The sequence below is a fragment of the Bison bison genome, unplaced genomic scaffold (assembly GCF_000754665.1).
Source record: "Bison bison bison isolate TAMUID 2011002044 unplaced genomic scaffold, Bison_UMD1.0 scf7180017864255, whole genome shotgun sequence".
NCBI classification, from domain to species: domain Eukaryota; kingdom Metazoa; phylum Chordata; class Mammalia; order Artiodactyla; family Bovidae; genus Bison; species Bison bison.
The window spans coordinates 1,812,163-1,839,603 of NW_011494827.1; the positions used below are offsets into that span (position 1 = coordinate 1,812,163).

The window sequence follows — 27,441 nt, forward strand, 5'->3', positions numbered from 1 at the left end:
TGCGGCCTACAGCATAAGTAAGCCACATGTGGGCAGCAGAACCACCCAGCTGAGCCCAGACCAAAGTGCCTTTCCACAGAGTTGTGCGCAAATAATAAATGTTGCTTTTTATTTGTTGTAGTAAAATACACCTCACCTAAAATTTACCATCTGCACCATTTTAAGTGGTTTATGTACATGCACACTTCTGTGCTTCCATTTCAAAACCTTTCATTTTGGCAAAACTGGAACTCTATCCCCATTAAACACTTCTGCTTCATTGACTATGCTAAAGCCTTTGACTGTGTGGATCACAACAAACTGTGAAAAATTCTTAAAGAGATGGGAATATCAGACCACCTTACTTGCCTTTGGAGAAATCTGTATGCAGGTCAAGAAGCAACAGTTAGAACCAAACATGGAACAACAGACTTGTTCCAAATTGGGAAAGGAGTATGCCAAGGCTGTATAGTGTCACCCTGCTTATCTAACTTATATGCAGAGTACATTATGTGAAATGCCAGGCTGGATGAAGCACAAGTTGGAATCAAGGTTGCTGGGAGAAGTATCAATAACCTCAGATATGCAGATGACACCACCCTTATGACAGAAATCAAAGAAGAATTAAAGAGCCTCTTGATGAAGGTGAAAGAAGAGAGTGAAAAAGCTGGCTTAAAACTCAACATTCAAAAAACTAAGATGATGGCATGCAGTCCCATCACTTCATGGCAAATAGATAGGGAAACAGTGGAAACAGTGACAGGCTTTATTTTCTTGGGCTTGAAGATCAATACGGATGGTGACTGCAGCCATGAGATTAAAAGACTTCCTGGAAGAAAAGCCATGACACACCTAGACAACATATTAAAAAGCAGAGACACTGCTTTGCCAACAAAGGTCCATCCAGTCAAAGCTATGGTTCTTCCAGTAGTCATGTATGGATGTGAGAGTTGGAACATAAAAAAGGCTGAGCACCAAAGAATTGATTTGTTTTGAATTGTGGTGTTAGAGAAGACTCTTGAGAGTCCCCTGGACAGCAAGGAGATCAAACCAGTCAATCCTAAAAGAAATCAACCCTGAATATTCTTTGGAAGGACTGATGGTGAAGCTGAAGCTCCAATACTTTGGTCACCTGATGTGAAGAGTCAACTCATTGGAAAAGCCCCTGATGCTAGAAAAGATAGAAAGCAGGAGAAGGGGATGATAGAGGGTGAGATGGTTGGATGGCATAACCGACTCAATGGACATGAGTTTGAGCAAACGCCAGGAGATGGTGAAGGACAGGGAAGCCTGGCATGCTGCAGTCCATAGTGGAGCAAAGAGCCAGACATGACTGAATGACTAAACAACAACAAATTAGACACTGACTCCACGTTCCCCTTCCCCCCAGGCCCTGGCAACCACCTGTGTATACTCTCTATGAGCTGGATGACAACAGGCCCCTCACACGAGCACAGTCATACAGCATTGGCCTTCTTGTGACTGGCTTAACATGTCCTCAAGGCTCACCCATGTCATAACAGGTGTCAGAATTCCCTTTCTTTTCAAAGCTGAATGACACTCCATTTTATGGATAGACAACATTTTGTTTATTTGATGGACATTTAAGTTGCTTCCTTTTTTGAATGGAGAATTAACACCAAGCTCAGACCAGGGGTCTCACCCTGGTACCAGAGCTCTGGTGCTGAGATCACTAGGTGAGCCTCAGAGAGGTCAGCTTGGTGACATGCACAGTATCCGATAGCCAAGAAGTATGAGGGCAGGATTCAGATCCAGGCAGCCCAACTTCTGGGATCTTTTTACATCCTGGACTGTGATTCTGTATAAAAAAAGAGAGTGACTCACAGAAACTTCAATGAAGGGATAAAACTATCTGGATACAGAAGTTCAGACTTATAAGACCCAAACTGGTAAACAGGCAAGGAACACCATCAGATATTCACATAAAGGAAAAGCGTGCACAAAATGTTTAACGTAATTAGCAGTTGAAGCATTGTAATGTTCAACAGCAGACTGACTTTTATTCATCAAATTAGCAAGGATATCATAGAAGCAATAAGACCTGATGGTGCAAACATGCAGGGAGTGACGGACATAGCGCAGTGGGCATGCAGGTGGGTGCATTTTGGTGGAAAGCAATTTGGAAATAAGTGTCAGACTTTTGAAAAAAGTTAAAACTTTGACCCTGTAATGCCATTTCTGAAAATCTAAGGAAATAATTAGAGATGCAAACAAATGTTTATACACAAAGATGTTCACCAAACACAATTTACAGTAAAGCAAACGGAAAACCTAAGTGCCCAATAAAAAGGAAATAGCTGAGCAAATGAGCCATTACATTGTATGTTACGAGCCATAAAAAGTTATTAATGAAGAGTAATGATTATTCATAAAATGTTAAGTGAAAAAAGAAGAATTCCAAGTAACTGCTACTGTATAACTATATAAGGAGAAAACTGTCTAAATAGGGAATGGAAAGCAATAATCTTTAACATTGATAGTAAGTGGTGATTTGGGGGTAGGACCAGAGGGGGAACTTTTTTTTTCCTTCTCTTGATTTTCTTTTTTCATATTGTGGTGATGATACTTTTATAAGAAAACACAGCATATATATTTTAAAAATTGAAAGTACCCCCCTTTCTCTCCTTGAAGCATCTCATTTATTTGAGGCTGTCTCTTCAGAGAGCCTCAAAATTGCCCCCTTTCTGGAGGGACCACTCATATCTTCTTCACTCTGTTCTCTTCTCTGCTTCTGTGGGTCTTCAGTTCAGTTTATCTTCATTTGGTGTAACACACACTGTAAGGTACCCACACTGTGAAGGGACAGCCTGTGTGAGCCCACACAGAGGAGGGCCAGGATGGACATAGAGATGCACAGACATGATCCCCTCTGATCATAAGCTCAGAGTTTAACAGAAGAGCCAGACAGACAACAAGGGTCTTCAATCCAAAAAACAAAGCAAAAGCAATGGAAAAGGTGTGCCAAACAGGCCCCAGTAACCTGCTATGGATATTCAAGGGATAAAGCAATTCTGATCAGGGAAATCAGAGGAGGTGATAGTTGAGCTGGGTACCAGAGAGAAGAATGGGCATCCCTGGATGCAGGTATAGGGATACCAAGAACAAAGACCCAGCAGTGTAGCAGGTTTCAGGGGGTGGCATTCAGGATAATAAACACCCAGATGAGTGTAGTGGGGAGAGAGAAAAGTGAGGCTAGGTCACTGGGGGCCTTGTGTGCAAGGCTCAGGAAATCAGGCTTTTTTCTATGAACAGAGGGATTCTCCAAAGGATCTGAAGGAGAAGAAGACAGACTCTTTAAGGAAGGTCCAATATTTCCACTGTTCATGTGGCAGGGCAGAGCTCACAGTTGGGCTCATAACAGATGCAGTTAAAGAGATTCTTAATTCCACAAACCAGATCCACCAAAGATACAATGATTCCAGAACTGTGCCCCACTTCTGGGGCTGTAACTGACCTTTGTCCTGCACCAGGACCTCGAGCTCCTCCCGGACGCCATCGTACCAGCTGGTGATGTCCACATGGAGGGAGTAGTCGCAGCAGGATTTGGTGTCTGCTGCTTCATGCCATTTCTCAAAGGAGGTCAGCAGGCTGGACCCAGGTTCAGGAACAACATGGTCAACTGGGACAGAAAAATATGTGTCACATCCCAAGATGCTCAGGATCCAAGTTGTTCCAATGGTAGCCTCTTCCCTGCCACCATCATCACCATCACCTCCAAACAGCATAACTACTGTGACCATCCCTTATCCCCCCATCACCATGATCATCACCACTTACACCATCCAGACCAACATCCTCAACATCACCATCCCCTTCATCACTCTCACCATCGTCAACATCAATATTGTGATTGTCATCACCATCATCATCAAAATCATCAGCAGTGAAACGGTCACCACCATCTCAGTCTTCATTGCCACCACCACTGTTACTGTAGTCTCATCTTCCTCCTCCTCATCACCATCGTTATCATGACTGCTTATTGAATGCTTACGATGTGTCACATACTGCCACAAAGGCTTTACCTAAATTATCTAATAAAATCCTCACAACTACCCTGTGAAGTGAGTATAAATACCCCCACTTGGCCGATGAGGAAACTGAGGCTTAAAGAAGGTGAAAAACGTCCAAGGTCACACAACTAGTAAGAAGTACAGAGAAGATTCCCAGAGTCCGGTCAGCGATAAAGACTGGACCGTCTCCTGTGACTCCATGTTACCTTCTTGGGCATAGAATGCAAAGGTGAAAAGGACTTAAAAGAATATGAACTTCACCATCCCTTTTTCAAATAAAGTCTTAGATGTAAAGCATATCAATGGGAAGATATGTCTTTCAAACCACACTGGGCTTTGCACATCCCTCTGTTCCCGCCCTGTTTCTAACATCCACCCTTCACAGCCATAAAGAGCAGTATCTGCTACCCAACCCCTCTCACTCCTCCACCCACATAGGGCATCAAATTAGCCTTTGCTAATTTGACTTTCCAGTCCTTACTCTACTTGACCTCTCAGGACATGGCAAATCACTCTCTCCTCCTTTAAACTTACTCCTCCATGGTTTCCATGGCAATGTGATTTTCAAAGTTTGGAAACATTATGCTATGCATCATTATCCCAGCAGCAATACTGACACAACCACTTTCCAGCTGTGAAAATTTCAGCAGCTTCTCTCTCTGAGCCTCTGCTTTCCCAATGGTCATAACAACACCTGCCTCACTGGTTCTAAAACTTTAGCCTTCTGCACACCGGGTACCCAGAGCAAAGAGCCTGATGTTGCTCACAATGCTGGGGATTTGAAAGAGAAGTAGCAGCCCATGGCCTAAAGCAGGGGTACGACTCACTGATCATTGTGGTCCCGCCCGCCAGCGCTGCTTTGGTCCCTTGGAAGAAGTCATCAGCAGCCGTCATCCCCTGGGAGGGCTTCTGCAGGTAGGTGTTGACATCAATACCTCCAGGAATAACCATCCGCCCATTGGCCTCAATGGTCTTCACTCCACCGGGAACAATTAAGTTCTCTCCTATTTGCCTGGAAACAGACAACAAAGACAGATTTTGGTTCTTAGAAAAAATGGCTGCCAACTGTGCAGTTTCTGGGGCAGGTCCCACCCAGGGCACCAGGTGGACAGAGAAAACTCAGGCAGGGTCCCTGCCCTCCAGGGGCTCACAGCCTAATGAGGAGAGACATATAAGCAGATGTTTATTACAACCCAGTTCACACTGGGGGTTGGGGAGCACATCATCAGCCCTGGTGATCTGGGAGGGCTTCCAGGGGGAGGCAGGGGCAGAGCTGAACCCAAGAGCAGTGAGACCAGCATTGGCCTTAAGTGGGAAAGCGTTCTCTGAACAGCTTGTCACTCAAGAATACTTCATAGTTTCTTGGCAACTGCCTTGGGGACAGAGATGAGCAATGGCAGGGAGGCAGAGTGACAAGACCCCTTAGCTCTGCAAGTCCTCAAAGGCAAGGCTATGGAGTGAACTCTGACATTCCCAAATCCGTATGTTTAAGTCCTAACCCCTAGCCCCTCAGAATAAGACTATACTTGCAGAGACGGCCTCTAAAGAGGTCATTAAGTTAAAACGAGGTCACTAGGGTGGGCCCTGACCCAATATAACTGGTATTCTTATGAGCAAAGAAGATTAGGACACAGACATGTACAGGGAAGACCACACGGAAACACGGAGAAGACGGGCATCCCAAGCCTCGGAAGAAACCAACCTACCCACACCCTGATCTCAGACAGTCAGCCTCCAGAACTGGAAGAAACAAGTATCTGACGTTTAAACCTCCCCATCTGTGCACTCTTACGTCAGCCCCGGCAAACTGATACAGACACGCAATCCTCATAGAAAACAGTTGTGAGCACTGGCCTCAGGAAAGCTGCTTAACCATCAGGCATTAGCACCATAAAACCTACCATGAGGGAGTCACACCGAGGGTGGCAGGGCTTTTCTAGACAGACTGACCAGCCCTTCCATTCCCCATGTGCTTGCTGCCTGCAAATGTCCTCGAGAAGTGGGGCAAATTCCAAAAGTTGGGGAAGGAGGAAGAAGAGCCTAAGAATCTCAAAGACTTGCCCCTGCGGCATCTATCGGCTGTGTCTTGTATGTTGGAATCAGAGTCAGGAGATGTATCTAGGGGCCAGTGGAGGGATGGGGTTGGGGGTGGGTGGAAAAAGACCAGGACATACTCAACAGCCTCCATGGCCAGTGCCCACCAGAGACCACAAGCAATGGTTATTTAAAACAGAAATCCAGGGGCTTCCTTGGTGACTCAGTGGTAAAGAACCCGCCTGCCAATGCAGGAGTTTGATCCCTGATCCAGGAAGATCCCACATGCCACGGAGCAGCTAAGCCATGCAGCACAGCTATTGGGCCTGTGCCCTCGTGCCCAGGAGCCCAACTACTGAGCCCTCGTGCCGCAAGTACCAAAACCTAGCACCCTAGGGCCCATGCTCCACAAAAGAAGCCACCGCAGTGAGAAGTCCACACAATGAAACCAAAAGTAGCCCTTGCTCGCCACAACTAGAGAAAAGCCTAGGTAGCAATGAAGACCCAGCACAGTCAAAAGTACATACATAAATAAAAATTTTTTAAAAAGAAATCCAGTTGTGCTGAACGGTTGGGATTTGGCCCCAACATTAGTTTCTCTAAGTTATCTAAAAACATCAGTAATGAAGATGCAGGAAAATGTTGCTTCGGTGACCACAAACGTCAGGCGCCAGAGTCCACACGCAGGAATAGAAGCAGAAGCTCCTTGATCTTCTGGACTCCTGGGCTTGGGGCACAGAGGTGACCGGGCTGTATGTGGGGGGTCTTCAAAAAGAAGTGGAGCATCATACAGTTTGCCCTGAAAATGGAAACGGTTCTAGTCCAAGCACAGTGCCAAGACCACGGTGAGCCCCCAGGAAATGTCAGCATTTCTGCCAATTTCACCAGCACAACAACTGCAGCTGCTGCTGCTTCTAATCGCCAACCCTCTTCCCTCTAGAATTCCCATCATCATGTAGAGAATCCTGCTGGGTCCAATCTCCCCACTGCCCATCTCCAAGATCATGAACGATGCCAGGAGCTGAAGGGAAAGGGGTTCAGGGAAGTCACCCCCAAGCCTTATAACAAGAGCCGTGAACTGCTGTTGTGCACTGACCACGGAAGACTTTTCTAAGCCCTTTATGGAAGGTCTCATTCACGTTCACACTAGCTGTTAAAGACGACAGGGTGATGTTCAGAATGTGTACCACTCACAAAGGAACAGGCACAGCCCAATTAGAACAAACATGCACACAGACACCTCGGCACAGCCTTCCAGTGGGAACCAGTGGAGTCACACCCGAGCCTGAGCCTGATCTGTGTGACTTGGCTGCCACACCACAGCGTCAACAAGGCCTACCCTTCAGGGCCATTCTAACCAGGCAGATCATCGCCTTTTTACAAACCCTCTCTCATCTCTTGCCAACAACTTGTGAGGGAGGAAGTGTTCACATTTTACAAAAGAGGAAAATGGAACTCAGAGAGGGGTGGTAACTTGTCCAAGGCCACCCAGCGAGCCAGTGTTGGGTCTGGATTCAAGCTCGGTCTCCCCCAGTCTACTATCATACTCTGCCTGCCAAGCTCAGATGCCTTCCTTCTTCCCTTCCACAGAAGCAGCAGGTTCTCTCCAAACTGGGATTAAACTAAACGGGACACCCAGTGAGCCCCCACGAATTAGGAGGAGGACTCCCTGAATGGTTCTCAGTGACAATGTGGATGGAAGGAAAGAAAAGAAAGGAAGGAACTGGGAGAAGCAGGCACCGGTCCCCAGCCAGCACCACCCTCACCACCATTCAGAAAAAAAGTCCTCAGCCATCAGCATCTGATTCTCCAATGCTCAGCAAATTGGATGGAGCCCTCGATGAATCATAACAAATGCTGCACAAACATAGCTGAATGGCTTTTAGTAAAACTTGGTGAATGGCCGCAAGATGAAAGGATTCTTGGGGTTTAATCAGAGTGAAGAGGAATAACAGCCTCCTTGTGCCAGGCAGTTCCTTGGGCTCTCCTCACTTCCACACCTCCTTCTCAGCCAGCAGGGACCTGGGCCCCACGAGACCATCCGAGACTCTGTCAGGTGTTCAAACATGGTCATTTGCTCTGCTTAGTAAAGCAGGAAAGGCACCTCCAGTGCTTAGAAATTTTACAGCAACAGGCTTAAAAGTAAAAGGCATCTCCCAGGAAGAGCTGATGAATCTTGAATTTACAGACACTGCTTATTTCCTGAATACCCTGGGTGACCTCACACAAACAGCAAGCACTTAATAACTGTAGCCCAACCTCTGAGCATGGGCTCACATCCTGGACTGCAATCTTCCAACCCCCAACTGCACATGGCGGGTGGGAATAGTGGTTCCGTGTCACTATGTCCTTCACGCTCAGGACCCCAGAGGCCTCACATAAGTGGGGAGCTCAATGCGGAGCGGTTGTGCCTCATCTAAGCCGCAGTGACTCAGAAACCTCACTTTACCATGTATCTCACCACACTCCACCCTACCCCGCCATCCCTTTCTGGTTCCAGGCTATACCATGGCTGAGACTGAGGTCCTCACCTTCTGATGTCTAGGTTTGTATGTTACATTTATCAACATACCGGGGTCCCATCCATCCCTGGCACAGTGCTAGGCCCTATGGGATGGCAGGTAGTAAGACAAGATCTCTCATCAGCAGCAAGGGCATTGGCGGAGGTGGTGAGGGGGAGGTGGGCACATTCAGCACAGAGGAACAGTCTGGGTTCTGGAAGGCTTCCTGGAGGAGGAGCCACACGAGCTGGGCCGGTAGGACAAACAGGAGCTGGGAGGCAGGGGCATGACATGAGGATGGGGGAGGGGCAAGGCATTTCAGATGGAGGATTTATGGATGCAAGTCTCGCAGGGGAGAACTGCTTGGCAAGTTCTGCAAAGGCCATTTTTAGTGCAGAGGGAACTGGGGGACAGGGAGGGAATAAACTGGAAGAGGTGAGGCCTGAGCTGGACCGGAAATGGTCAGATCCATTCAGGATAAATTGCTGGGGGGTCAGGCAGAGGAAGGCCGGGAGGGGCTCAACGCTGCCCTGAGTACCTACTCCTCACAGATGGTCCCTTAACATGCAAGGCAATCCACAGCCTCCTCCTCCTCATCCCTCCTCTTCCTCTGCCCCTTCCTCCCTCTCTTCTCCTCCCCACCATCATCTTCATCGTCAGAGGATACACGCCCAGGACGGACCCACCAACAAACATTCATTCCTATTTGAACTTGACCTTGCTCACACCCCCTCTGCCTTCTTTCCAGGGCCAGCTGCCCAAGTTGGATCTGAGACGATCTCCAACTCTGCTCTTCCCAACTCCAGAGGAAGAGCTGAGCAGCAGAGTAAAAGGTGGAAATCACGTAAAAGCCACTGTCTGGTATTAGGGGCTGAACAGTGTCCCTTGAAACCCACATATTGAAGCCCTAACCCTCAGTAACTCCGAATGTGACCATGTTTGGAGACAAGGTCTTTAAAGGGGTAATTAGGTTAAAATGAGGCTATTAGGGCGGATCCTAATGCAATAGGGCTGTTGTTCTTTTAAGAAAGAGGAGGACAAACCAGAGGCACACACAGAGGGAAGGCCACGGCAAGGAGTTGGCCATCTGTCGGGGGTGGGTGTGGGGGAGGAAGGCTCCAGAGGGAGGGGACATACCTACTCCTATAGCCAATTCACACTGTTGTACAGCAGAAAGCAATACAACATTGTAAAGCAATTACCCTCCAATTAAAAATAAATTAAAAGAAAGAAGATGGCTGTCAGCAAGCTAGGGAGAGAGGCCTCAGGAGAAACCATCCTGTTGGCACTTCAACCCTCAACCCAGGACTTCAGCCTCCAGAACTATGAGAATAAATTTCTGTTGTGTAGGTCTCCCCATCAGGGGTATTGTGCTCTGGGAGCCCACCCAGACTCACACCTCTGGGATGTCCTACACGGCTGAAGAGGCAGCCAGCCAGGAGAAGGCACAGGAGAACTCCAGAGTCCCAAAGCATGTCTTCCCTAAACCAGACAAGAACCCTGCCTGGAGGCCAACATGCATCCTTCTCTCCTGGCACCCTCCACCCAATTCCAGAAACTGCAGGCATGTAGGGGGAAAAAAAGCTATGAATCTAGTCAGGTGTGCTAGGTTGGAATTAGGCCCTTGCCCCTAACTCATTCTGCAACATGGAGCAGCCACTTGCCCCCAGGGGCCCACCACCCGCCAAGAACAGAATGGCTGGTGTGTGTGCCTCACAGCCTCTGTGGGCCTCACGGCCTGTGTGAGCACCATGGCAGGGAGCCTATGTCATCATGGGGCACTCAGCAAACACCATCCCCTTCTCCACCCATGGTTTGCGCCTCCCCACATGTCTCCATCCCTGGGAGTCACAAGAGCCAGCACAGTTATTCTGGGGCAGAATGCCAGCCTTCTACTTCCTCTAAGGGCTGGGCAGCTTAGGGAGATGGGCTTCTTTAAAAGGTGTGTTTGGTCCACCCACTTTATGAGTCCATCTTCCAGGTAGACGTCGGCATAGAAGGACTGGTCATCGTTGATGATGCGTCCGCCCTTGATGAGAAGTCGGTCACTCTGAAAAGCCAAGCAAAGTAGTAAATGTCATTATAGAAAAGCCAAGAAATGCTTTTTTCTAACTTTCAGCATAAAATTTTCAACTCTTCTAAAGTAAAGAAATGGTCTTAAAAAGCCCCCTGCTAGCCTTCATCCAGATTCTTTCAAGACTTCATCCTTCTCCTTTCACCTCTTTCCCCCCTTAAACACTGGCTTTGTATTCACTGAGATATTTTAAAGCAAATCTCAAACATGATATCATTTCACCCATAAATGCTTTACTACATAATCTGTTAGGCAATTAAAAAAAAAACAAAAGATCCATTATCCCAACAAACCCAGTCATCATCAATTCCTTCAGCTCAGTTAATAATCAGACCATGTTCAATTTTACTTGATTATCTCAAAAATGTCCTTTTACACTGGGGTATTGTGAAGAGGAATCCACCCGAAGTCCCCAGAACACATCCAGCCCATAATTCTCTGCAGTCCACTGAAATTTGTACTATCTCCTCCTCTTTTTAAATGTCATTCATTTGTGGAATAAACTGGGTCATTTGTAAATAGAACAAGAATTTCTTCAGGCATTATTATTGAAATTAACAAAACTCAATTTAAAGACATTTTCAAACAAGTGAAATGGCCAAAAAAACAAAGTGACATTCCCCAGGAAAAACACCACCAGTCACTGTTCTGATGTTTTTTCCCCATTTCCCTCTACTTCCATACTTGTGATCCTAGCACACCTAGTCATTCACTCACCCGTTCACCCATCAGATACTAGCCCAGGAGCCTGGAAGAACAGGAGAAGAATGAGCTCTCGTGGAGTTGGTGAGGGACAGACAGAGGTTTAACAAATCTGGGAGTATGTTGGATTCAAAAAAGGAGAATTATAGGGTGCCCATCATGGGCACAAAGCGAAAGGGCTGCTGACCTTATTGGGGAGTCAGATAAGAACAAGCTCAGATCTAGAAAATAATTCTAGATAAGCTGGACCAAAAGGTAAGGAAGAAGGCCAGTAAGGTGAGTGCTAAGCGCCTGGCAGAAAGAACTGACGTGCCAAGGCCCAGAGGCAGCAAAGAATACAGCCAATTCTAGGAGCCGGAAAGAACACACGGTTGTGTCCTTTCTGCATTTTACCATAAGCCTGTCTCAAGTTATTTCATTTAAGGGGTTATAAAATATTTCATTTTATGCATACACAGTAGACTGTTAATTATTCCCCCATGGTTCTTTTCAATGTTTCACAATGATACATATTTCTACAATGAACATCTTTGTGTATAAAGCTTTTCTTTTAATTTGGACTGTTTGTTAAGCTAAATTCTCAGAAATTTAACAACTGAGTCAAAAAGTATAAACCGTGCTTGCATCCCTTGATAAATATAACTAGACTGCTTTTCAAAAGTACCTCTCCAATTTGCCATTCTGAGACCACCAAAACACCCTTGGTTGTCATTAATATTTGTCAACTTGCATTTCTTGGAGGCTGAGAACTTTTTCTGCCACATGCCCATTTACTGTTTGTGTTACCTCCTAGCTGGAGATGTGGTGATGGACAAAGCACAGCCTCTGCCCTTAAGCCCCACCCCTTGGATAAGAAGCCAATTGTTACTGACAGACTTTATCTTTTGGGGCTCCAAAATCACTGCAGATGGTGACTGCAGCCATGAAATTAAAAGACGCTTACTCCTTGGAAGGAAAGTTATGACCAACCTAGATAGCATATTCAAAAGCAGAGACATTACTTTGCCAACAAAGGTCTGTCTAGTCAAGGCTATGGTTTTTCCTGTGGTCATGTATGGATGTGAGAGTTGGACTGTGAAGAAAGCTGAGCACCGAAGAATTGATGCTTTTGAACTGTGGTGTTGGAGAAGACTCTTGAGAGTCCCTTGGACTGCAAGGAGATCCAACCAGTCCATTCTGAAGGAGATCAGCCCTGGGATTTCTTTGGAAGGAATGATGCTAAAGCTGAAACTCCAGTACTTTGGCCACCTCAGGCAAAGAGTTGACTCATTGGAAAAGACTCTGATGCTGGGAGGGATTGGGGGCAGAAGGAGAAGGGGACGACAGAAGATGAGATAGCTGGATGGCATCACTGACTCGATGGACATGAGTCTGAGTGAACTCCAGGAGTTGGTGATGGACAGGGAGGCCTGGCGTGCTGCAGTTCATGGGGTCGCAAAGCAAAGAGTTGGACACGACTGAGCGACTGAACTGAACTGAACTGAACTGAAACAGTAACAATTCAGAGTAGCCACCTCAGAGGGAGGGTCTGGCATGGGTTCCTCTGAAAACTGAGCCTGAGATGACGATTTTAGACCCAATCAGTGATTCTGGGAGGTGATTCCAGTAAGTGGAGTAAGGGAGGCAGGCATGGAAATCCAATACAGGGTACCCACTGATCCAGCTAACACAGGGTACCCAGTGAGTAACTGGGCTAGATCCCACCAGGGCCCCCTGAGAAACCCTCTATAGACACAGAATGCGCCTCAGGTGGGTCCCAGTGGTCCCCTAGCACTGACCATGAGAGGAAGGCAGAGGATGCTGCATAAGCCTAGAAAAGAAGGTTGTCACCCAAATTAAGGAATCGGCAAATGGAATGCATGCATGTATGCACACTCAAGTCATGTCCAGCCCTTCCCAATCCCATGGACTGCAGCAGGCCAGGCTCCTCTGTCCATGGAATTCTCCAGGCAAGAATACTGGAGGGGGCTTGCCATTTCCTACCACGGGGGATCTTCCCTACTCAGGGATCAAATCCACATCTTCTGCATCTCCTGCTAGTGGGTTCTTCACCACTAGTGCTGTCTGGGGCTTCGGCTCAGTGTTAAAAGACAAGCACAGGACACAACTCAGTGACTAAACAAACAAACAACAAACTAAGGAATCAAAAAAGGCTTGCTGAGCAGAAACAGAGCCTGCAGCCTGCTACTCAGAACCCTCTAGTGGGTTCTTGCATCAGTATGCTTCCTCCAGAGTGAGGGCTAAGTTAGTGAGACCCTACTTAATCTGGACTCCTACTATGTAGGCGAAATTCACTCTCTCACTTGCACCAGGCAGCTCTCTGATCAGTGTCACCTGAGGGTCCCCCCCTTGGCTGGCTTGTTTGGGACACCTTACATCACGGTCTCGTCTGCAGACCCCTCACCTCTTAGCCACTTTATGTTTACACAGTTCTTAACACAGTACATCTGACATAGTCTACATTTACGTGTGTTTATAAATGTGCCTTGTCGCACCGACATCAGAGGTGTGTTCCCCCGCTGGCTGCATCAGGTACCACTCACAGGGAACCAGCTGTACTCGAGTTACTGCGGAAGGAGGGCAGCGCCTACAGCTGTCCCTGCAGTTCCCTCAGAGACTTGATTCCATGAGGGCAGAGATTTCACCTGTTTTCTTCACTGCTGGGTCTCCAATACTTTGGGCACAGCCTGTCAGGACAGATGAATGGATGAACACCTGAACTAATTCTCGAAGGACAACTGCGTAAAGATGGAGAGAAACGGCATCGTGGCCATGAGACAAAGAACCAAGGGCCAAGGAAGCCAAGGAAGAGACGTATGTCCTGTTCTCCAGGAAGGGGGTCTCTGGAGGAAAGGGCTTCAAGCTCAGTCACCCCCAGGTCCAACCACCTGCCTCTTATCTTTAAGACAGAAGCCAGGACCAAAGGAAAGAGCCCTGAGCACTGCGTATCCAGAGGCAAAGACACTGCTGTGCAGTTTTCTTGGGCACTAGAAAGCAGAGAAATGTGAGTCATTGGCAGCTGGCGCCTAGTTTCTGAAACACGGTGTTCCGTGGGCAGCCGTCTGCCTTGTCACATTTAATAAAGGGCTTTTCAGGCTAATCCTGAAAGGTGGTATTTAATGCACTGTGCCCAGAAGATCAGCCCCACCCAGCTCTGCTCTTCCTAGAATCAGATGTTCAAATCCCCACCCCACCCCCCAGCTACCAGCAGATACCATGTGTAGCTACCATCAGGGTACTGGCTCTTGCTGTTCTCAGGGGCCAGCCTATTTCTAAAAACAATAAGCTCACAGCAGAAGGCAAGAGCTGATGTGACTTCTTTTTTCTTCCTTCAAATGACTAGCCTGCTTGCCTTTCAACTGACACTTTCAAAAGTATGTTCTTTGGAACTCTAGCCCAGCGGGGTTTTAATAGATGTTGATCCAAAAGGGGATTCCCAGGTGCAGAGAGTTTAGAAAATTCTGGGTTAAAGAGATGTAGAGATCGTTTTTATGTCAGGAATTCCCAGATCCTTTACTGCCGATGCGTAATGTGAATATTCAAGAGGGGAACTGAGTTGATCTTTTCCAAATTTAGACCCTTCTCATTCTGTGGGACACTTGACAAGGATATTTTTTCTCAAAAGACATCTCAGGAAATGTGCTTCATGGCTGCAGTGCTCTCCATGCCTGTTTGTGCTGAATGGTTCTCAGGGAATGTGTGGTCCCATTGACCTTGGATGGAAATGGAGCTCGAGATGGGCTGACCTCCCAAATTCATAAAATCAACATGGGTGGAGATTAGACTCAAGGTTTCCTAATTTCCTGTCCAGCGTTCACTCCATCGAACACACTTTTGTCTCGTTTTTAAATATGTTCACCCATCTGAGGGCTTCCCTAGTGGCTCAGCAGTAAAGAATCCGCCTGCAATGCAGGAGTTGCAGGAGATGCAGGTTTGGCTCCTGGAAGAAGGCATGGCAACCTGCTCCAGTATTCCTGCCCGCATAACCCCATGGACAGAGGTGTCTAGTGGTCTACAAAGAGGGTCGCAAAGAGACACGACTAATGTGACTTAGCACACACCCACATGGTAGAAGCCATAACCACCCATAATCAGATGCAATCTAGAAAGAACCTGAGGATCTAGCTCTCTAGGACTCCCTTTCTTCATGCAGGAAGTGTGAGTGAAAAACCCTAGAGCTGTACTTCCCTCCAAACAGTAAGTTTTATGACACATAATTTTGAAGAACTTAATAAAAATCACACATTTAAAAGAAAAATACCAATACCCTGCCTCTCCCAGGATTACCACAAGGAGCAAACAGTCAGCAGATATAAACAATGACAAACTCTGTACAAGACTCACTGTTTTAAATACCTTGAAAGAAAATTAAATACCTCCTTAAAAATTCAACAAAAATCTAACAGCAAGGGTATGTCAGAGACTGCTCACTTCTTCCTGGGTGACAGCAGTAACCTAAAGAGACTTACACTCATCATGGCTCACGGCCTTGGATCAGTGTTGTGTAAGAACAAAACGTTCAGAGTCAGACAGATGTAGCTTCCAATCCCTGCTCATTTGCTATCCATGTGACTTAACCTGTCTGAGCCTCAGTTTCTTCATCTATAAAATGGGGATAATTGTCCCTGCCTCACAGGGCTGAGGGATAACCCCATGGGGTACGTATATAAAATGCTTTGCCCAGGCCTGCCACTGGTGAATACTCAGCAGAGTTACACATTGTTTATTCTTTGCCATTTTCTGTAGCAGAAATTATACTCAATAAATATTTGCTTAAGAAAAAGAGTACATGCAGCTAAAAAAAAAAAAATCTTGCCCTTAAGGAATTCTCAGGCCAGTGGGAGAGACTGAATCATAACCAGACCTTTGCACTCCAGTGTGGGAAGGGCTTGGACAGAGGGGTGGTGGGAGCAGAGAAGGCCTCCACTCCAGCCCTTCCAGGAGAACCGTGCTTATTCTGAGCTTGAAGAGTGAGTAGGAATTAGCCATGTGGCAGAGGAGAGAGATGAAGAAGGGAATGGCAATCCACTCCAGTATTCTTGCTTGGAGAAGCCCACAGATGGAGGATCCTGGCAGGCTGCAGTCCGTGGGGTTGCAGAAAGTCGGACACAACTGAGCACCTAACACAGACAGAGGAGATGGTAGAGGGAGGCAATGGCAGGGACAGGCATGGGTTAGGGGGTGCCAAGAGTACTCGGGGGTCTGTCAGTGGTTTCCTCTGGCTGAAGTAGGACCACAGGGTGAGGAAGCTGGAGAGGCAAGCAGGTGCTGGCTCACAGGGGCTCTAACTCCATAAGCAGACGCAAGGCTGGGCTGGCCACGATGGTAATGACGATAATGAAAAGGCTTTCACCAAGGAGGAATTCAAGCCCACCAAAGTTTCTGAACTGAGACTGCCCAAACTGTGCGGAAGTGGGAGAAGAGAAACTGATCATCTGCACAGCTTCCTTCAAGCTGGGATTTCTTAGTAAGGGTATGCCTCAGCCATTTTTTCAAATCGTATCACAGATCTTGACTTTTGACCTAGAAATTCAGTGCTGGGAATCTGTCCTCAGGATAATATCCCAAACAGGGTCAAAGAATTATCCACAAAGAGGTAAATCAAAATGAGTGACAAGGTACCACACCACTAGTGGCTAGCACTCAGCTGCTAAAATATCCCCCAGGAATTTTTATTTATTTATTCATGGCTATATGGGTCTCCGCTGATATGCACAAGCTTTCTCTGGTTGTGGTGAATGGGGGCTACTTCTCTTGTTGCAGAGCACGGGCTCTGGGGGTGTGCAGGCTTCAGTAGTTGCGGTGCATGGGCTTTGCTGTCCTGCAGTAAGTGAGATCCTAGATTCCCAGACCAGGGATTGAACCCGTGTCCTCTGCACTGGCAGGCAGACTCTTAACCACTGGATCACTAGAGAAGTCCCTCCCCAGGGATTTTAAAGGCTAAACCACAGTGCTAGACAATAAAACGTTAGGTGGAAAAGCAAAATACCAAACTCTCTACATGGTAGAGCTTTCTGGTAGTATGACTCCACCCAGTGCAGGCTTTGGGGTGCTGCCCCGTGTCCCCACTGCCCCTTGTGCACCCCTCCCCCACAATGCTCATCACACTTCATGGTCACTGGTCACGTGCCCATCTCCTGCTGGGCTGGATACCCCTCCATTCCCAGAAGAGTTCTGTGTGACTTATCTCCAAATCCCCAGAGACCATGCAGGGCCCTTACAAAGTTTTTAGCAAATGTTTGCTGAGTGGGAGGGGAGGAGGTGACAGCCAGGAGGGAAGGAGAAGAAAGAGTGTTTGAAAAGACAAAGGGCATGGGGAGAGAAAAGAAGAGTGAGATAAAGGAGTGATAAAGAGGGAAGGAAAATGAATGGAAGAGGGAAGAAGGAAAGGGAGGAAGCTGGGGAAGAAATAATGAAGAAAGGACAGAGTAGACTGACAGATGAGAAATCTCTTTTATTTTAACATTCCCTGAAGTCTAACCCTGCTGCCTGGGAACAGGAGCTTGCTTAGTGCAAATCCTGTTCAATACAGGACAGGTTGTTCAATATAGGTGGGGCCCACCTACACCTTGGTGCTGGGCAGTCATCACATCTCCACGGCCAAACATCATAGGGAGCAGAAGAGCAGCACAGAGAATGGAAGGCTTTCTTCTCCAAACCCAACACTAATCTCCCTTCCAGCCCCAACTGTGAGGAGAGAGTAGGTGTTGGCAGGATGCCTTTGCTCTCTTCAGAACATCAAGTACCATGTTGAATGCCACTTACAAAAATTAGCCTTTATAGTTTCTGATATTTCTACCCACACAACAGCAAAATAAACAACCATCAGTTAGGAGGGGAGGTCTGGATCATACTGCATCTTGTGTATCACTGTCCTGAGGGAAGCATGAAGCCTCCCTGAATTCTGTTCTCCTTTCTGCATGGTGGGAATAAAGTCTGTCATTTCCAAAGTAAAGTTAGAGGAACAGAAAACTCACTAAGGTCTGGGGAGCTTTAGAAGAAAAACAAGGTTCCACTCTCATCAAACCAACAACTTACCCCAAAGTCACTAGTTTAGCAACCTTGGCTGCTATCTGGAAAACATTAGAGAGTGAAAGTTGCTATTACAGAGACAGAGAAAGGCAGTGACTATTTCATCAAGGAGAGGATGTTTGAGCTGGGTTCTGAAGTATGAGATGCTCATGAAGTTGGAGGAGGGCATGGCAAACCACTCCAGTATTTTTGCCTAGAGAATCCCTTGGACCTAGAAGCTTGGCAGGCTACAGTCCATAAGGTCACAAAGAATTGGACATAACTGAAGTGACTTAACACGCACACATACACACAGACATGAAGCAGAAAAGTGGAGAAGTGGAAGATTCCAGCAAAATAAATAGTATACACACGGACACAGTTCTGAAGTTTTCAGGTTCCATGAAGTAAATAAGGACTGGAAAGCAGTACTGTATGCTGTCCATGGTCCTGAAACACCACAGGCACCTGAAAACAGATTTCCTGAAACCCTGTGATGAATTGTGGTTTCCCTGGAAGCTCAGATGACAAACAATTTGCCTCCAATGCTGGAAACCCAGGTTCTATTCCTGGGTCTGGAAGATCCTCTGGAGAAGGAAATGGCAATCCACTCCAGTATTCTTGCCTGGAGAATTCCATGGACAGAGGAGCCTGGTGGGCTACAGTCCATAGGGTCGCAAAGAGTCAGACACGACTAAGCAACTAACACTTTCACTTTTTGATGCTGAAGATCTGGCTCCCTCCTACCTCACCCATCCATGGAGTTCTTCACTGCTTTTCTTTCTTAGATCACGGCATATCTATAATCTTTATATTCCCACAGATCAAAAACAATCATGGATTATGCTTCACATTGTATGTAATAGCTGGCTTCAAGTACATCTCACTGAGTGCCACTGTTTCAATACTTTAATTATTCCACTCAAGAAATTGGGGGGAGAGCCTGTGACACCCCACATCCCCTCTCCTACCATGCTTCACTAGTTCACACACTGGAATCTGGGGTCAGTGGATTTTGTTGTTGTTCAGTCTTGAAGTCACGTTTGACTCTTTGCAACCCCATGGACGACAGCAGGTCAGGCTCCTCTGTCTTTCACGATCTCTCAGAGTTTATTCGAACTCATGTCTATTGAGTTGTAATGCTATATAACCATCTCATTCTGCTGCCCTCTTCTCCTTTTGCCTTCCATCTTGCCCAGCATCAGGGTCTTTTCCAATGAATCAGCTCTTAGCATCAAGTGGCCAAAGTATAGGAGCTTCCACTTCAGCATCAGTCCTCCCAATGAATATTCAGGATTGATTTCCTTTAGGATTGACTGGTTTGATCTCCTTGCAGTCCAAGGGACTCTCAAGAGTCTTCTTTAGTATCACAATTCAAAGGCATCAATTCTATGCTCAGCCTTTTTTTGGTCCAACTCTCACATCATTACATGAATACTGGAAAAACTATAGCTTTGACTATATGGACTTTTGTTGGCAAACTGGTGACTCTGCTTTTTAATACACTGCCTCGGTTTGTCATAGCTTCCCTTCCAAGGAGCAAGTCTTTTAACTTTGTCAGTGGATGAGTGAGTGCCAAAAATAGGGGTACTGCCTTAATACAAAGAGGGCAACTCCATCCACTTACAGGCTGTAAGTGTGTAGAGATTTTGATCAGGCTGCCTGATTTATCAGTGGGAAGGGGCTCAGAGTAAATAAATGACAAATTACTCCTTGAAAGATGAAGAACCTCTTTGTGTCTGAAGGGCAAGCACAAGAACAAGTCTCAAAAAGGTAAAGGACATGCTTGTCCATGCATTGAGTGCAGGTAGAATTGCTTTCTCATGAGGCAAGGAAATGTCAAGGTGAGATCTGAAAGTCCTTAGCCTTTCAAACTCTACAAGCCACTGAATGACATTAAGTCACTGACTCACGCTTGCAACTCAAACATTCAACTGGACAGGCAGCTACGCACTCCACTCATGCAAGTACAACTCACAACACAGCACCAGAGCCAAGATAATGCTGCAAATCCACTGGGATTCCAATCCTAGTGCTTTTGTCAAGATTTTCAATTACTAGATCTAGTTTATGGGACAGGAATTTATGTTATTAACAAATACCTCAGACACTCTTGACGGAGACCTTCTGTGGTAGACTGGGTTATTTCTTTCACATTCCTTCCTGCCCTCCTACCCTTGCCATGCTCCAGTGTGGGTGCAGGGCTCTTCCAGTCACACTGACTGTGGGTGTGTCTGCATGACTCGCTTTGACCAACAGACTGAGAGTGGATGTGAGTGCACCAATCTGAGCATAAGCTTCAAGAGGCAGGTGGGTTTCAGCTCAATTTCTTTGAGAGTTCATCCTCCACCGTGAAAACTGCAGGACCCAAGGAATGATGCCTCCTTCAGTCTGAGTCCCAGAATGGGATGCTATGAGCAGCACACCTGATTCAAACAGAAACCTGAAGACAATTCTAGCTGAGTCCAGCTAAGCCTCTGCCACCCACAGACCTGAGAACAACAGACAACTCTTGTTGTAAGTCACAGAATTATGGGGTTGTTTGTTAGGCAGTATTATTGTATCAAAGTGAACTGATACACCATCCAAAACTTGCACCAGGAGCCACAGCCCCAGTAGCTGCTGTCTGATTTTCTAGCTCAAATACTTTATAAACCCATGACTCTGTTCCTACCCCAAATGACCAGATCCCTCTTTCTTCTAGGGTCCCCTCACAGTTGTCCCAACCAGCCTCCCTGCAGTAGCAAGAGCGACCTACAGTACAGCTGCATGCTCTTATTAATTCACAAAAATCATCTGCCTTTGGTTTTGCCTCAGGGGACAGCCTGTCAGCCAGCAGCCCTTTGCCACACTTTCCAGGAAAGCAACCCTGGAAGTGGCAACAGGCCTGAGACTGAATGTAATGAACACACATTTGTTCTCCACCTGCATGGGGAGAGGACACAGCGGCATTGCCCTCCTTCATGAATCAGAAATAGAGGTGGTCTCCAGGGGCTGCAGGATCTTCTGTGAGCTCAGGCCCATTTCCATGGCAACTGCAATTTTAACAGCGAGATCTCAAGCTCCACTGTACCTAACAGACATTCAGCAAACACTCCCTGATGAACTGAATATCTGGTTTTAAAATAACACAGCTCTGTCATGACCCCAGGAGCGGGAAAGGTCTTCAGGTTTCCTACAGAAGGGAGAGGCCAGACAAATCTAGATGTATGTGGAGACCCATTTCTGCACTTCCTTGTCTCTGCTTTTTATCTTATATAAAGCAATCTGGACAGAAATCCTTTGCCTTCAAGAAAACTACATTCCTGAGTACATATAAAGGACCAGTTGCACTACACGGATTTTCATTTCTCATTCATTTTTTTTTTCCTGTTTTTAATTCTGAAGTCACATTAAGAAGCAGGTATTATTGCTACAAATAGGCAAACTCAGAGAAGTGATATAATCTGCTCAAGGTCACCCAGCCAGGAGATAGTGGAGGCAGATCTGAACCTAGTGCCACTGGGTACCTACCAAGTGACAACCCAGTGTTCTGTGATAGTTAGCCCAGTGTTCTTAGTTAAGACCCCTGCGCCTCAGTTTCCTCCTTTGAAGAATGGGAATAAGCAAGAATAGATCATACATATCAAGCCCATTCCCAACATCATGCATCTCACCAGCCCTTCTGATTGGATTGTTGTGAGTGTGGCCAAAAGGGGGTAGGCAGATCAAAGCCTCTGAAACTTGGAAAGGGCTCTCCAGTGGTAAGACAGGAAATTCAGAGCCCTATTCACCTAATAAAGATGTCCTGGGTGGCACAGTGGTAAAGAATCTGCCTGAAATGTGGGAGACGAAAGAGATGCAGGTTCGATTCCTGGTTCAGGAAGATCCCCTGGAGGAGGAAACGGCAACCCACTTCAGTAGTCTTGCTGGGAAAATGCCATGGACAGAGGAGCCTGGTGGCCTACAGCATCACAAAGAGTCAGACATGACTAAGCAACTGAGCACGCATGCATTCACCTAACAATTACTGACAACGCCTCCTGTGAGTCAGATGCTTCCACACTTACTATTTCATTTAATGCTCATTCAACAAGGAAGCAGTGTTGCCTGCTGGCTAAGGACATGGTGGGTAGAGGCCAGAATGCCTGAGTTCTAAGAGGGCCCCACACTTATTACCCTTGTTCCTTAGGCACGTTTACCTCTCTGTACTTCAGTATTCTATCTATAAGGCAGAGAGTGGTTTTGAAAAAGTAAATGAATTGATGTGTAGACAGAGCTTAGTGTCTGATTTATAAAGTCCTTGCAACCCAGGGAAATAAATCTCATTCAAACGCCCAGTTCCATTTTCAGCTTCTCTCTAACCTCTCACACCCCAAACCCAACATCTATTCCAGAAGTATCCTTATACCTACCTGCTGATCTCCACCTCCCACTGCACCTGCCGCAGGTCAGCCCTCTTCCCTGTCTCCCTGCTGCCTGCCTTGTCCCCTCCCAAAACAGCCAGTGACCTTTCTGAAACACAAATGCAACCATGTCATGTGTGTGCTTAGTCATTCAGCCGTGTCCGACTCTTGGGACCCCACAGACTGTAGCCTGCCAGGCTCCTCTGTTCATGGGACTGACCATGGTGTGCTTCTCCTTAAACCTTTCTCCAGCTCGGACTCACACGCAGGATAAAGTAAGCCTCCAGGCGCTTCCTGGTCTGACTCCTGCCCTCTACCAGCATGGCACCATATTTGTCTATCCTGGTCTGACTCCTGCCCTCCCCCAGCATGGCACCATATTCGTCTATCCTGGTCTGACTCCTGCCCTCTCCCAGCATGGCACCATATTCGTCTATTCACACTATCGTCTGGTTATCTAAGTCCTCCCAAGGTGGCGCTAATGGTAAAGAACCCTCCTGCCAATGTAAACAGATGTAAGAGACATGGGTTCGACCTCTGGGTTGGGAAGATCCCCTGGAGAAGGGCATGGCAACCCACTCCAGTATTCTTGCCTGGAGAATTCCATGGACAGAGGAGCCTGGCAGGCTACAGTGCATAGGGTCGCATAGAGTCGGATGCGACTGAAGCAGTTTAGCGCTGCACTGCACTCTGGCTCTCTAAGCTGCACTTTTACAGCCCTGTGCCTTCATCTACGGCATCTGCTACCTGGACTTCCTGCCACACCTGCTCTGCCCGTTCATTTCCAGCTCACCTTGTCAGGCACAGCACTCTGCCTCCAGGAACATGTGTCCACCTCTTGGAGTTCCTATGGCATAGGGCTTGCACTCCTTAGTAGCATCATTTCACAACTTCATCTTTTGGCTCATTTTTGTTTGTCTATTTCACCCATGAGACTGTGAGATCCTTCACCCCAGAGACTACAGCTTACTCCTATACAAGTTGTTAGCTGGGTGACCTGTGGTGAGAACTTAATCTCTGTGTTCCAGTTTTGGTTTTTTTTTTTTCCCTGTTAGTGGAGCTAATCAAAGTACCCAACTTACAGGATTACTTAAGTAAAAGCTCTCGACACATTAAATACTGGCCTATAAAGCCCAATGTCTTATGCTGAATGTTCTGTGTGTTTTTGAGGAAGCAGGAAAACCTTCCATTGCTTTTATCAGCTTCTCAAAGGAGTCTGACCCTAGAAAGTACTTAAACCAGTTTGCATGTGTGCTAAGCCACTTCAGCTGTGTCCGACTCTTTGCAACCCTACAGACTGCAGCCCACCAGGGTCCTCTGTCCATGGAATTCTCCAGGCAAGAATACTGGAGTGGGTTGCCATTCCCTTCTCCAGGGGATCTTCCCAACCCAGAGATTGAATCCGCATCCCTTGTCTCCTGCATTGGCAGGCACGTTCTTTACACTAGTACTACCTGGGAAGGCCAAACCAGTTTAAAAGGTGCCCAGTAACCAAAGTTTTATTTTGATTCCATTTTGTTCTCCATGCTCAGAAATAAAGAACAGCAAAACGAAAAAAGGAGTGGGGGAAGAGGGGAAAAGGGAAAGAAAAATCCAAATATTGTACTTAGAAATTGCACTAAAGAACTGGGGATATTTTGAAAAACAGAAGGTCCTAGGTAACTGAGAAATATTTTCCAGATCCTCCAGGAATATCAGTGTGAAAGAGGAAGGCATCTGTGAAAACTTCTGAGGGTAAAAGGTAGACTCTCTACATATGAGACTTTCCAACAACAGAGCTATCCAGGAGTAAGCAGGCTGCTGTGCAAAGTGGTGACCTCCCTGCTACTGGAGGTAAGCAAGGAGAGGGTACTTAAAACTCCTACACTAGAGGGGAGGCTGGGGGTGGGGGAGAAGCAATGGACACTCTTTTCTGCTGCCTCAAATGTATAAACACAGAGAAATTCACAAAATTTAAAAGCTTCTTCTCAACTTTGACGCTGTATAAATCAAATATTTGCCTAGGACTGAATCCCTAAGGTTCTATGAATACAGTCTGATATTAATATAAAGTACATGCGTGCATGCTAAGCTGCGTCAGTCATATCCAAGTCTTTATGACTGCATAGACTGCAGCACACCAGGCCTCCCTTTGCTACATAGAGAAATTAAGTGACTTACCAAAATTACACAGCAAGTAAGCAGAACAGCTAGGATTCAAACGCAGAGAGTTTGACTTCAGAGTCCACATTCTTCCATTCTGGCTTTATCACCATCCTCCCAGCTCAAGAACTTCTAGAGGCTTCCTATTACCCTCAGAATAAAGTCAGAATTTCCTATACTTGGAGCTGAATTATCTACTCCAACTCTGTAAAGAAAAGGGATCCGAGGCCCAGAGAAGAACTGACTTGTCCAAGATCAAACATCCCATTTGCATTTGAGCCAGACTTTGAACCCATGGGCTATTTCTGTCACTTTGAACGCATTCTGCCTGACTTCTAAAGCCCTGTAGAATTCTCTCGCTCCCCAGCCATTCAAATTTATTTCAAGTTCCTCACCCTCAGATTCAGCTGTGTAAACTCCTCACCCTGCTGACCACATTCATTCTCCAGCCCAGGTCTTGTACATGCTATTCCACCTGCCTTGCATGCTTTTCTTATGTCTCCACCAGTCAAAGCCCTCAACACCTAGCTCATGCCATCCCCCAAGCCCCCAGAGACCAACTCCAGTCGCTTCTGGAAAAAGCTGAGCCCTCCCTTCTCTGAACACCTCTAACACCTGTGCTCTATTCCACAGATTACCCTCTGGTCCTTTTTCAGGCATCCCAGGCACGTGCAATTTTTCATTTAGCTGGAAAGGTCAAGATCATGAAATATTCAAGGAACAGAAAAGATCTGCAGTTAACAGTGGCTGATATCTGTCATTCTGTATCTTCATCTCCTGTGTTGGGGGGAGGGAACTGTCATCTGTTAGTCACGCACAATGTGCATTCACAAACGTTATATTATGTGTTTTCATGTACTCAGTCTTGGCCAAGTCCGTCATAAAACACAGGCGCTCAGGTCTAAGTGTGTACGGTTATGTTACAGAAGATGTCACAATGCAGTATCACTTGCATGCTCTCTGATACACTTTTTAAGAATCTAATTTAAAATAATTTTACCCCAAAGAATATGGCCAACTACTCCTTGTCTGATCATGAACTTGACCAAGCTGAGTCTGTCTGCTTCTCTGCCCCAGATGACAGAAGCCCCGATTCAGAACCAGATGTCCGCTAGTACTCCTCTTGTGGGCCAGATCACTGGCAGGTTTGGTCTCTGCTCTTCCTTGAGTCTCAGTCCTGCTGATTTCACTAGATGCATGACAAATCCCTGTAGGCATCTCAAATTCTTTGCATAAAAAGGCACCAAGATAAGCCACATAGTTAAAGGTAGGCTGAACACCATCTTTGGGAAGAAACAAGCTTTTGGCACATCTGTCTATTAGGTAATTGAGTCTGAGGTACTTTTAATTTAATGATCACTTTCTCCCCTGCTCATCTCATCTTGAATGTTTGACTTAACACACACACACACAAAGATTTCAATCAGACGGTGACTATTTTAGCAAGCAGACCAGACTATCTACTCTTCCCTGTTTGAATGGACCTCTTCATTTCTTCACAGGCCACCGAAGAAGCTTTTAAGACTCTGTAATCTCAGTTTACTCTTTGAGAAACAGGTTGCCTTCCTCAAAAAACCCAGTTAGAGATCACACAAATCCTTTTTTTTTTTAATCCTTTTGAATGCCATAATGGTCTGCAAAAATCACAAATGGTCAGTACGCATGAAGTCTTATTCGTAATGATAATAATTCTTGAACCATCTCAGTGGACACTCCTGCCTCCCCTTCGGTGGCTCCATGGGGACACAGAGCATCTGCAGGGCCACCAGCCTTTGTTCGTTCAGAGCCACACCCAGGATGCCCTACTCACTTAACCACCCAAGTGGGCACCAAAAACCCACTTAAATTAATCCCGGCTGTACCATTAATTTTTAAAAAAGCCACACGTGAAAGGGAGCTTTATTAATATTTTAAACAATCCTTGGGGGCTGAAGCCAAGTGTTTCGATTTTTTTTTTTTTTCCCTCTTCTCTATCAGGCTACTCTAGTATCTCAGAAAAAAGCGGAGGCGAAGAATAGAAGAAAAGACACCGGAGTCAAGATGAGTAGAAGAGGGCTTCTGTGACGCAGCTGCCTTTGTCCCCACTGTGCCCTGTCTGGGGTGTCCCTTCTCTTCCTCTGCTCACATCCTCTCTCCTGTCTCTGATTTCACTGCCAAAGCTGCGACCTTATCCCCTTTGCTCAGATGAACGAGCTGAGGCTCAAGGGGGCACAGAGACCCAACATCAAGGGGACTTAAGGATGTATCTTGGTCCTTTTGACAGCCCCCCCGCCTTGGTCTCTCCACAGGCCACACACACACCATGGCTCCCAAAAACATCTTACCTGTCTCCAAGGTTTGCTCTAATTGCACAGAGAAGCCACACTTGGATGCAGAGGTCGGGCTCCACAGTGCTGACTTCCCTTCAGTTTCTCCAAGGGGTCACACTCTTTGGCCTCAGGGCCTCCCCTAACTCTCAGAGAATCCCCTCCCTCCTCCCTAACTCCCTCCCCTTCCCAGAACTGGGTATTGCTGTGGTGGTTCCCTCAAGCCTCCTGTATTTCCCTTATAACAACCCCCCCCACCCCCCCCCCCCCCCC

General features: G+C 46.6%; 1 protein-coding gene across 1 annotated transcript in view; it reads right to left on the reverse strand.

Annotated features, from left to right (window-relative positions):
* Positions 1-23,139, reverse strand: part of CRMP1 (collapsin response mediator protein 1) — a 54,579-nt gene extending 31,440 nt beyond the window's left edge. Inside the window, exons 1-4 of the mRNA XM_010847796.1 lie at positions 22,984-23,139; positions 10,510-10,604; positions 4,841-5,025; positions 3,455-3,619 (exon numbers count right to left, since the gene is read on the reverse strand). Coding sequence (XP_010846098.1) covers positions 3,455-3,619; positions 4,841-5,025; positions 10,510-10,604; positions 22,984-23,139 — 601 coding nt within the window. The remainder of the gene's footprint in view (positions 1-3,454; positions 3,620-4,840; positions 5,026-10,509; positions 10,605-22,983) is intronic.
* Positions 23,140-27,441: the final 4,302 nt, after the last annotated feature.